The sequence below is a fragment of the Haliotis rufescens genome, unplaced genomic scaffold (assembly GCF_023055435.1).
Source record: "Haliotis rufescens isolate VD_foot unplaced genomic scaffold, xgHalRufe1.0.p SCAF_13, whole genome shotgun sequence".
NCBI classification, from domain to species: domain Eukaryota; kingdom Metazoa; phylum Mollusca; class Gastropoda; order Lepetellida; family Haliotidae; genus Haliotis; species Haliotis rufescens.
The window spans coordinates 8,754,649-8,767,088 of NW_025963813.1; the positions used below are offsets into that span (position 1 = coordinate 8,754,649).

Sequence of the window (12,440 nt, forward strand, 5' to 3'; positions counted from 1 at the left end):
TTAATCCCTCCTGGCTTTGTGGGAATTATGAAAAAATGACGTACCCTAACTTCAGGGAAGTTGGATAAATCTTGGATGAACTTCTTGGTGTCATCTCGGTTCCGTACAGCCTGAAAAGGACAGAAACTTACAGTGGAGTACTTGTTCCATCTTCCATTAATACAGTGAGTAGGGTTTTACGCCGCTTTTAGCAATAGACAAGCAATATCATGGCAGGGGACTACACCAAGGAGGCGGTTTCATAAATAACACCAGTAAGAGAGTATTTCAGTCATATCCTTACCAATACCTGACATGCTTATATACTGCAGTGAAGTGCTATTATTAAACAATGTATGTAGAACTCCGCACTTATTTAACTCTATGATGGCTGATCTTGACAAAACAGTGATTGATATCCAGAGCAACAATACGTACAGTCAGGGCTGACATACATTTTCGAATTCACCAAGGCTTACCCCCAAATCCATAAGGTCGTCTCTCATGCCAAGTATAGGTTACTGGGGGCTTACCCTACATGGGGTCTCGAATCAAAACATCATCATCTTTATTACCATCACTAGCCATCATCAGATCACTGCCATGTCAGCAATATATTCAAAAATAAAAAATTAGTAAAATCTAAATATTTTTTACATTTGTATACTTATCCTGCATTACTCCGTATTGCATTTACTGCTATGTTTGACAGAGAGACGAACTGTGTGAGATCCAGCTGCTGAAGAAAGTTGTCCCAACCAGCCCAGGAGGCAGCGCCCTCTCACAGTCGGCACGTGACCCGGAAGTCATGACGTCACACAAAAAGACATAACTGCTTTAAACATAACATCTGAAACTTCGTGGGGAGGTAGCGTAGCGAAAGGGAGGGCACTTAGACTTCGTAATGCAGGATAAGTATACAAATGTAAAAAATATTTAGATTTTACTAAATTTTTTAACTTATCCTGCATTACTCCGTATTGCATCTTTATCAGACGGCTTGGCCGGTGGGCATACTTTCAGATGTGAACCATATTAAACCCTCGTCAAGGTCCGATGAATCCGCACCGCATACAAGTGATGACCGGAACATCTACGACCATTCCTGTCTTCAGGAAACAAGAGTCGATGCAAAAACGAAACGCCCGAATAGGTAACCGAAATACAATGAGGCGTGTAGCCAAAATATATAACTTACCGAAGAGCGAAAGCGAAACGCAGTAGAACCTAGAGCTAATCTGAGGTGATAAACACCAGAGAGTTCGACGGGCCCCGCTCGGGGAATCGAAGAATCAGCGGCGTCGGCGGCAAAATCTACGACCAATCCCAAGAGCGAATGCGAAACGCAGGAGAGCCCTCTAGGCTGGAGGCAAGGAACACCGGTGAGGTCGACGGGCACCGCCCAGGTACCAGAGAAGCAGCGGCGTTGGCGTCGGCGCCGGTGTCCACATCTACTACCATTCCTGTCGTCAGGAAACGAGAGTTGATGCAAAAAGTAAAACCCGGATAGGTGACAGCAATAGAATGAGTCGGGTAACCCAAAACTAAAACTGACCTAAGAGCGAATGCGGAACGCAAGAGAGCCGTCTCGTCTGGGGTGATAAACACCAGAGAGGTCGACGGGCCCCGCTCAGGGTATCGGAGAATCAGTGGCGTCGGAGATAGATGACCTGTTGGGCTACAACCAGGGACCAAAACTGTGAACGCCGGCGACAACTTTCAAGGCTACATCACGGAAGTAGTGGTTGGTGAAGGCGGTGTCCGATCGCCACGAACAGGCTTCCCTGAACGACGGGATGGAACAGTATACCGTGAAGAACCAGTGTAAATACGATCGCCCTGATCTCATTTTATTTCAGGTAATAGCCTTTGGGGGGAGGGTCCAATCCGGCGGCTCATACGCTTTAAGGATGACCGCCCGGAGCCACAGGGAAAAGTATTCCGGCTGACCAACGACAGCGACGAAGGGGAGACCGGCAGAAAAAGGTGTTTCCTAGACTTGCGGCAGTCTTTAGATCGTAGAATAACCTTCAGTGCCCTTACTGGGCATAATGACGCTCATCCTCATCCTCGGCACCCGCACTGGACGAGGGGGGAGGGGACAAGGAATGATCAATCAGGCTGTCCTGGGAGTTGAGTCTTTACGCTGACGTCCCAGTACGGTCCATGATGAACGGCGCCCTGGGTACCGCATTCGAACCGGGCATGGGAGACGTCGAGGGCGTGCTGTACATGGACTCGAGCGGCAGTAGTCAAAACCAGTAGAAACACCCGTCTTCTACTTAAGGTCGTAGAAGGAAGACGAGGGGAGTGGTTCGAAGGGCGTTGAAGACCACATTCAGATCCAACGCAGGCGGTCCAAACTTGGTCTTCAGGTCTTCAAGACTGAACGAGCGCAGCCAGGCCCGTAGGTCGGGAATTTTCGTCTTTCTCCGATCGTCCGGGATGGCCAGAACGGAGTAGATGGCGACCAGGTATGTGGGGGTGGTAAGCCCTTCAACCGATGGGTGCTACACAAGTACAGAAGGAACTGATCCAGGATCTGCGGTGACGCTGTCATCGGATCCTGGTGTTTGTCAGAACAAAATGCCTGGAACAAGCATCATTTATCAGCATACAGTCCCCCTGTAGATGGACGGTGGGCTGAAGCAATAGCCTTGGTCGCTCTAGCCGAATAGCCCTTGGCTTTCTGCATGTGTGTCAGGCGTGCAGACGATAACATGCGGGTATGAGGGTGTGGCTTCTCATTCTAACAGACCGTGTGGATGGAGCAGAAGGTTGGACCACACCGGAAGTTCCAGGGGTTGTCTCTGGCTATGTTTCGGAGGTCGATAACCCAACTTCTGGCTGACCAATAAGGCGAGACCAAAGTCAATGGCAGGGGTCGAGTGGCCTGGATCTCTGAAGAACCGTGGGAGGGAGAACCGGAGTCGGAAAAGCGTACGCGCGTAATCCTTCTCAGGAACGATGGAAGGCTTCGACTGCCACAGCGGTCGTATCCGGCACAGGTGGAATGGAAGACGACAGCTGGCCACATTCAGATATGAGGCAAACAGATCTAGGGTTGGGGTGTCGACCGTTTCACATAGTCTGGCCCGAGGCGCCGGAGAGCGTGAGGCGTCGGAGAGCTTGAGGCGCCTGGAACGCCGAAGATGGTGATTCTCGGGTGCGCCGGTCGAGTTTGTGGCGCCGGGAGGGGGGCGAGAACTCTGGGTCCGCAAACACCACACTACGGTGACGTCGTCAGTGGACACGATCAACAGGGCGTGACCGAGAATGCACTGTCAGCAAGTGCCGTCCTGGATAAGCATTTATCTCGAGGCTGTTGCTGTGCCAATGGTGTTGATCTCTGGATCACAGGTGGTCACAATGTGGGCTGGCGTGGGCCACTAGCCACTGACAAGGTGGCAGGGGAGGTAGTCAGCAACAGGGGTCTGCGATTGCGTACCGTCGGTACGATTCGGAAAAAGGTGTGATCGCCTGCGAGCCAACCTCAAGTAGACGAAGTAAACCAGCTTCACAATCGACCGCCGGGGCATCGACGTAACCGGGTAGTAGGAAGTCGAGGCAATATGGCCATTGCACGAAGTAATGAGATCGTTTTCATCCCTGAAGCGGCGTATAAGTACTCCTGTTCTTATATCGAGGTGACGATGGAGGACGACAACACGATACGAGGCAGGTATGCAACAGGGGTCAGTGGGACGGCCGAGGGACTTTAAGTATCAAATCGACACTGTGTCCGGTAGTCAAGGCGGAAGATAGGAAGGTGTCGTAGTCGAAAAGATCAAACCGGACGAAGGAAGGCGATCTCTTCCATCCCTTGAACGCCTATAGGCGCTATCGTTCTTATAGCGAAGGGTTGATGAAACAAGGTTCCTCGTGACAGCCGTGTTGGTAGAGGAGGTCTATTGTTTCCAACATCCGTGCATGGATGGACTGCGACAGGCGCCTGGTTGAGTGGTATCACCAAGCGTACAGGTAGACATGGAAACCAATCTGTAGAAATACATGGCACCCCTTGCCATGGTAAGTTGACCTAAATCCGGTCGGAGTTGTTGACAGTCCGAGTACTTGACACGTGACATGTAAATCACTCTGCGCAGTAGCCGAGAAAACCGCCTTGGAGTCGGAACTGAGGTGCAAACTCCACACACAGACAATCCTCAATGAACTGTGTGAGAGACGATAAAGTGGTGTACCCGAGTTTTGCGATAAAACACGGAACCCCATGGGCGTCGTGCAAAACCCGGGGAGCGCCGAGGAAGAGTCTCTCTCAGGAACGCTGGCGCTAGGGTAGGGTAGAACAGCGTTGATGTCTGCGATGTCGACGAAGTAAACTCTTTGTAAGTGGATGTCGTCGTCGAATCTGATACAGACGCTGTTCACATGACGCTCTGTTTCGATGGAAACCCGCAGGTCATCTCTCCGGAATCATAGCGCTTTAAACGACGGGATTATGGATAACGTCTCAGTGGGCAAGTTGAATCAGACCAACTGTCTATTGGTTGAAATGATTCCACCCAGGAAGTAGAACGATATTTACGATCCCGAAGACCGACGGGAGAGTAGCGAAAGGAGCGGCGACAGTTGTTTCACCATGCTTCTCCGTGTGACGAGTTATGAGACGGCAGCAAGAGAAGAGGGCAGTGGCGCCGGGGAGGCGATTGCCGATGATGCCCCTTAAGCCGCAGTAGAAGATCGGATGGTCGGCTCGTTGATCTGAGCTTGATAAAGCTTGTTGATCTGAAGCTTGTTGAGCGCCGAAGACATCAGAGGATGCGGAGGCGCCGGAGCGCGGAGACATCAGCGGCGCCGGTGGCGCCGAGTCATCGGAGGCGCCGAGTCAACAGCTTGTCATGAACAAGTCATGAAGCTTGTTGAGCGCCGAGTCATCAGAGGCGCCGGAGGCGCCGTGTCATCAGAGGCGCCGGGAGCGCCGAGACATCGGAGGCGCCGGAGGCGCCGGGAGCGCCGTGTCATCAGAGGTGCCGGAGGCGCCGCGTCATCAGAGGCGCCTGAGGCGCCGGGAGCGCCGTGTCATCAGAGGCGCCGGGAGCGCCGGAGGCGCCGCGTCATCAGAGGCGCCGTGGGCGCCATGAGCGCCGTGTCATCAGAGGCGCCGCGTCATCAGAGGCGCCGGAGGCGCCGGGAGCGCCGTGTCATCAGAGGCGCCGGGAGCGCCGTGTCATCAGAGGCGCCGGGAGCGCCGGGAGCGCCGTGTCATCAGAGGCGCCGAGTCATCGGAGGCGCCGGGGGCGCCGGAGACATCAGCGTTGACGGTGTTGGAGACCGTGAACGGTCGTATGTCGTGCCAGGGGAGGCAGACTCTACGTTGGGAGCGCTGGAGCCGCCGGTGGAGTAGGAGACCGTGAACGGTCGTATGTCGTGCCAGGGGAGGCAGACTCTACGTTGGGAGCGCTGGAGCCGCCAGTGGAGTAGGAGACCGTGAACGGTCGTATGTCGTGCCATGGGAGGCAGACTCTACGTTGGGAGCGCTGGAGCCGCCAGTGGAGTAGGAGACCGTGAACGGTCGTATGTCGTGCCATGGGAGGCAGACTCTACGTTGGGAGCCGCCGTGAAGCTCCGCTGAGCGCTGCTGCCGTCAACGTAGGTGGGGGTCGACGAGCACGTTGAGCGAGGTGTGTCCTGGATACTCGCATGAGCTGAAGGATCACAGCTACGAATGACTGCAACATCGGCACTGCCTTGTGAAAGTACAGGGCGTCGTACAATCACGGCAGAAAGGGGCGGCCCCGACCAGATTTGTTCCCGCGGAAACAAGTGCAGCGAGGCAGAAAATCTGGAATTTAAGCAAAACATAACTATGTGGCAAAGCCACAAAGTGCGGGAAGCATAATGTGTGGCCAATCACAAAGTATGGGAAGCATAAAGTAACTCAAAAACAGTATATTTTATTAAAGTTTATGAGATAAACAAGTACGCTAAAAGGGAGCGAAAAGGCAAAGCCTTAAGCAAACACGTAACCATGTGGCAAAACCACAGAGTACGGGAGACATAATGTAACTCATAAACTTCGTATTATATTGAAGTTTATGAGAAGAAACAATTACGCTGAGAGGTAGCGAAAAGGCAAGGCTTCAAGCACACCAAAACAACATACATAAATGTAATGTATTACCCAAGCCAAAGAGAGAATTCAAAACGCAGAACACGACATTACGTGGCCACGTGGTGAATGGCCAAAATGGCGGGAAAGAAAACAAAATGGCGGGAACAACATTGCGCCCGTAAATTACTGTGACGTGAGCCACAGACGAGCGATAAACGTTACAATTTACGAATGGGAAGACCCTAAGGTCACGGCCCATATCAGGTAACAATGTAGCAGCATATAATGAATGTAGAAACACGCAAAATATAAAAAACAAATAATAAGCTTTAATTTCCACAAGGGATACAAAGTACGTCCGTCCGTGGAGGTGACAAAGCAGTTATGTCTTTTTGTGTGACGTCATGACTTCCGGGTCACGTGCCGACTGTGAGAGGGCGCTGCCTCCTGGGCTGGTTGGGACAACTTTCTTCAGCAGCTGGATCTCACACAGTTCGTCTCTCTGTCAAACATAGCAGTAAATGCAATACGGAGTAATGCAGGATAAGTTAAAAAATTAGCCGAACTAACTCTGATTTCGATTAAACTTTGATAAAAAACCCGCTTCAGTCAATTTTTCATATACCTGGACAAGAGGGAATCAAAACAGTGGAAATAAAACTCTCCGACTGACAAACTCCTCCAGATGTCACTCTTCATATTCCCTTCTACTGAAAACAAGCAACAGGTCCACAAAGTCATGATCACATGCAGATCAAGAGAGGCAACTTACAGTGTCCCCTGATTTGTGCAGGAGATTGGGGATCGTCTTCTCTACGGCAGAAATCGTCTCCTGACGAGGTATTCTGAAACATTACACATATATTAGCGGTGACATGAAACATGACAATGGGTCAAAATAAATTGTGACCACTTATATCTGGTAAATATAAAACGTCAATGAAAGAAAATAACCAGTCTTGATTATCCGCCGAAACAGATTCCAATGGGCATAATAGCAGTGAAAATTATATGAATGGATCACTGAAAATGAGTGATGCACAAGGTGTTTGCAAAAAGGATAAGCATGTCTGCCTACCAGTAGCTCCTGCCGCTTTTATAAAAAAGTAACACCACAGAAGTACTCCTGCCATCATATTCCCTGCCAAACCACATTATCAAGTAATTGATAGACTAGCAAATTCATCTACACTTCAGCGACTCACAGACCCTGCTGAAACCAAAAACACCATGCCACCCCCGAACACATATTTCCTTAAAAACCTGTTAATGATTACTTGGGCACATAGAGTTTTGTTAAGTCCTACCTTTTCATGTATGTATTCTGACAATAAAATCAACCATACCGGTTTCTTTTTGCACATCCATGTACCATGTACCTTGACTAGACATTTGTGTGACTTACTTGTGTTTTGGCACATAGTCTGTTAAGATCATTTTCTCCAACTGCAGAGCTGCCTTGAATACCTAGAAAGACAAACCAGATCCATATGATGTATAAAGTTGGCAAGTCCACTGTCTAAAACAGTTGTGGGTAAAAATATTTGTCTCCATATTTCATACTTCACATGAAAAATTTCTACAATTAATTTTCTACCAACGTTATGCTGTTCTTCATCCTTTACTTCTGGAACATCACTCCTGGGACATTCAATCATTACATTCAAGGGCCTTCCCATCTCCGGGGCTTGCATTTTGGTTAACCTACACTGACCCCGGGACCCACAATCTTAAATTACCTGCCCTTGATTTTCATTAACATTTTACAGTGTTGGGCTAAATGGGGTTTAACATCGCATCTAAGATTATTGCACTTATGTAGCGACGTGTATGTACGTGTGAGTGTTTGTGTAGCTGCTTGTACTAGTCCGGACTGATGCCGATTTATAGTGCTAGCCCACTGAGGTGAGGTGAGGTGAAATGGGGTTTAACGTCGCATCCAAGATTATTGCACTTATGTAGCGACGTGCATGTACGTGTGTGTGTTTGTGTAGCTGCTTGTACTAGTCCGGACTGATGCCGATTTATAGTGCTAGCCCACTGAGGTGAGGTGAGGTGAAATGGGGTTTAACGTCGCATCCAAGATTATTGCACTTATGTAGCGACGTGCATGTACGTGTGTGTGTTTGTGTAGCTGCTTATACTAGTCCGGACTGATGCCGATTTATAGTGCTAGCTCAATGAGATACCATGCCGCAGTTTAACATGAATACCCCACTCAGACACAGTATACTGACTCCGAGCCGACCAGTCCTTGTTTTAGCCCCTTAATGCCGAACGCTAGACCGGGTAACAACAAGTACCATCATTTAATGTATTTAGGTATGATGCGGCCGGTGATCGAACCTCAGACCTTCCGCTCTCCAGGCAGACACTCTACCACTGGACCACGGAGGGGGTCTAACATTTTACAGACCAAACAAACAACGAAATAAGGAAAAAGGAAAATGAGAGTGAGTGAGTATGGTTTTATGCTGCTTTTAGCAATATTCCAGCAATATCACGTCGGGGGACACCAGAAATGGGCTTTACATATTGTACCCATGTCGGAAATGGAGAAAAAGGAAAATGAGTAAGGGAGGTAATTCATATTGCTGAGAAACCAAAGCCTCTGTCAGTTTTTATGAACACAAAGACATCCTTCCCATCCAAAAGATTTTTGAATGCTTTTTTTTGCTTGTCAGTCAGTTTTTCAACGTTGGATTTTCCTCAAACTCTGCAGTAACCAGTGGGACTGGACGCTGTGTTGTTGATATCGCCAACGCAATGTTGAGGCTTGTTTGTAACTCACATTCTGATTGGTAAGTTAGACCTAGTAGCGTAGCCAATCAAATTAGCTAAAGGAAATCAAGGGCAGGTAATTTAAGATCGCGAAAACCCTGGGTCCAGGGGTAGGTGTAGGTTTACTAAAATGTGAACCTCCCCCAAAAATAACTTCACATTCACAGTCAGGCCATTGCATGATGAATCAATATTAGATGTAGAGGATCATTTTGGTTCATCAGTACTTTCTTTCTAGAATATTTTAATATTTTTTAGTGAATAGTGATGAATAGAAAACAAATAAAACTAAAACTGGCACCAAAATGACCAACATAAGATCTGTTGGAATACATACTGCATAAACTTTGTCATCGATCGCTCTTTTGGCGAGGAAAATAGCTGCCCTCATCATGGCCTTGGCATCCTCCTTTGGCGTGGAGGAAGGCAAGGCCTGCGTCTGTTTGTACACAGCCAACAGGGAGTCTTCTCGGTACGACCATGTCTTGGAATAAGCTTTCGATACCTGGTGATAAAGTCCTCTTATCATGCTTATGATGAAGATGATCAGCAACATCACGACAATCACCGTCATTTATCCTGTATCAACATCAGCATCATGCATCCACCCAACATCATCCAGTAACCAACAGGGCTGCAGGCATTACCGGGATACAGCGGTATACCTACCAAATGGTCCGTATTGCAATTTTTTCCTGTTTTCTGGTATAACAGGTAAAATTATATAACAAGCTGGATTATTATTTGTATCATTTAAACTCAAATGTCCACAGAGATTGATTAACAAGTGGTGTTTCCATTCAAAATTGATTAACAAAACGACAAAATGGAAGTGATATTTACTTTAGTTTGTAGAAAATAGGATCTGCATGTATAATCAGTGTCAATCACTGTCAGACACTGTCTCGCAATAGGTATCGCAATGCAGATATCTATATTGCAATACACATCCAGCCATTCATCCACAATTCATCCAGCTATAATCAGCTCTCAAAGAATCCACAAGCATCACTTACAAGTGGGTGTCCGAACACATCAATAGCAGATGATGCATCTCGGATATCTTTCTCTGTCATGGGTTCCGGCTCTCCTGGAACAAAAACGTACACAGGGTAAAAACAGGAACTGACACATCGTAATCATTCACCCTTATTCGGCCATGTTCCAGGCTCACCACCATACAGGGTAAGTATTGATCCACACTGTATGAGTGAGTGAATGCTGTTGCCAGTCAGCTATGTTCCAGGCACACCACAGCGATACAGTGTAAGTATGGATCCACACTGTATGAGTGAGTGAATACTGTTGCCAGTCAGCCATGTTCCAGGCACACCACAGCGATACAGTGTAAGTATTGATCCACACTGTATGAGTGAGTGAAGGCTGTTGCCAGTCAGCCATGTTCCAGGCACACCACAGCGATACAGTGTAAGTATGGATCCACACTGTATGAGTGAGTGAATGCTGTTGCCAGTCAGCCATGTTCCAGGCTCACCACAGCGATACAGTGTAAGTATGGATCCACACTGTATGAGTGAGTGAATGCTGTTGCCAGTCAGCCATGTTCCAGGCTCACCACAGCGATACAGTGTAAGTATTGATCCACACTGTATGAGTGAGTGAATGCTGTTGTCACAGTCAGCTATGTTCCAGGCTAACTACAGCGATACAGGGTAAGTATGGATCCACACTGTATGAGTGAGAGAATGCTGTTGCTGTTCAGCCATGTTCCAGGCACACCACAGCGATACAGTGTAAGTATGGATCCACACTGTATGAGTGAGTGAATGCTGTTGTCACAGTCAGCCATGCTCCAGGCTCACCACAGCAATTCAGTGTTAGTATGGATCCACACTGTATGAGTGAGTGAATGCTGTTGCCAGTCAGCCATGTTCCAGGCTCACCACAGCGATACAGTGTAAGTATTGATCCACACTGTATGAATGAGTGAATACTGTTGCCAGTCAGCTATGTTCCAGGCTAACTACAGCGATACAGGGTAAGTATGGATCCACACTGTATGAGTGAGTGAATGCTGTTGCCGGTCAGCCATGTTCCAGGCACACCACAGCGATACAGGGTAAGTATGGATCCACACTGTATGAGTGAGAGAATGCTGTTGCTGTTCAGCCATGTTCCAGGCTCACCACAGCGATACAGTGTAAGTATGGATCCACACTGTATGAGTGAGAGAATGCTGTTGCCGGTCAGCCATGTTCCAGGCACACCACAGCGATACAGGGTAAGTATGGATCCACACTGTATGAGTGAGTGAATACTGTTGCCAGTCAGCCATGTTCCAGGCACACCACAGCGATACAGTGTAAGTATGGATCCACACTGTATGAGTGAGTGAATGCTGTTGCCAGTCAGCCATGTTCCAGGCACACCACAGCGATACAGTGTAAGTATGGATCCACACTGTATGAGTGAGTGAATGCTGTTGCTGCTCAGCCATGTTCCAAGCCACCACAGCGATACAGTGTAAGTATGGATCCACACTGTATGAGTGAGTGAATGCCGTTGTCACAGTTAGCCTTGTTCCAGGCTCACAACAGCGATACAGCGTAAGTATTGATCCACACTGTATGAGTGAGTGAAGGCTGTTGCCAGTCAGCTATGTTCCAGGCTAACTACAGCGATACAGGGTAAGTATGGATCCACACTGTATGAGTGATTGAATGCTGTTGCCAGTCAGCCATGTTCCAGGCACACCACAGCGATACAGTGTAAGTATGGATCCACACTGTATGAGTGAGTGAATGCTGTTGCTGTTCAGCCATGTTCCAAGCCACCACAGCGATACAGTGTAAGTATTGATCCACACTGTATGAGTGAGTGAATGCCGTTGTCACAGTTAGCCATGTTCCAGGCTCACAACAGCGATACAGTGTAAGTATGGATCCACACTGTATGAGTGAGTGAAGGCTGTTGCCAGTCAGCTATGTTCCAGGCTAACTACAGCGATACAGGGTAAGTATGGATCCACACTGTATGAGTGAGTGAATGCTGTTGTCACAGTTAGCCATGTTCCAGGCTCACCACAGCGATACAGTGTAAGTATGGATCCACACTGTATGAGTGAGTAAATGCTGTTGTCACAGTCAGCCATGTTCCAGGCACACCACAGCGATACAGGGTAAGTATGGATCCACACTGTATGAGTGAGTGAATGCTGTTGCCAGTCAGCTATGTTCCAGGCACACCACAGCGATACAGTGTAAGTATGGATCCACACTGTATGAGTGAGAGAATGCTGTTGTCAGTCAGCCATGTTCCAGGCTCACTAGAGCGATACAGGGTAAGTATGGATCCACACTGTATGAGTGAGTGAATGCTGTTATCAGTCAGCCATGTTCCAGGCTCACTAGAGCGATACAGGGTAAGTATGGATCCACACTGTATGAGTGAGTGAATGCTGTTGTCAGTCAGCCATGTTCCAGGCTCACCACAGCAATACAGTGTAAGTATGGATCCACACTGTATGAGTGAGAGAATGCTGTTGTCAGTCAGCCATGTTCCAGGCTCACTAGAGCGATACAGGGTATGCATTGATCCACACTGTATGAGTGAGTGAATGCAGTTATCAGTCAGCCATGTTCCAATC

The 12,440-nt window shown here is 48.3% G+C and overlaps 1 protein-coding gene across 4 annotated transcripts in view; it reads right to left on the reverse strand.

Moving 5' to 3' along the window:
- The window catches only part of LOC124149276 (centrosomal protein of 104 kDa-like), an 88,607-nt gene that overhangs the window by 40,552 nt on the left and 35,615 nt on the right, over positions 1-12,440 (reverse strand). For all 4 annotated transcript variants that reach the window (XM_046520742.2, XM_046520743.2, XM_046520741.2 and 1 more), the window contains 5 exons: positions 9,850-9,923; positions 9,171-9,338; positions 7,458-7,519; positions 6,825-6,897; positions 45-110 (listed from right to left, as the gene is read on the reverse strand). In XM_046520742.2, coding sequence (XP_046376698.2) covers positions 45-110; positions 6,825-6,897; positions 7,458-7,519; positions 9,171-9,338; positions 9,850-9,923 — 443 coding nt within the window. The remainder of the gene's footprint in view (positions 1-44; positions 111-6,824; positions 6,898-7,457; positions 7,520-9,170; positions 9,339-9,849; positions 9,924-12,440) is intronic.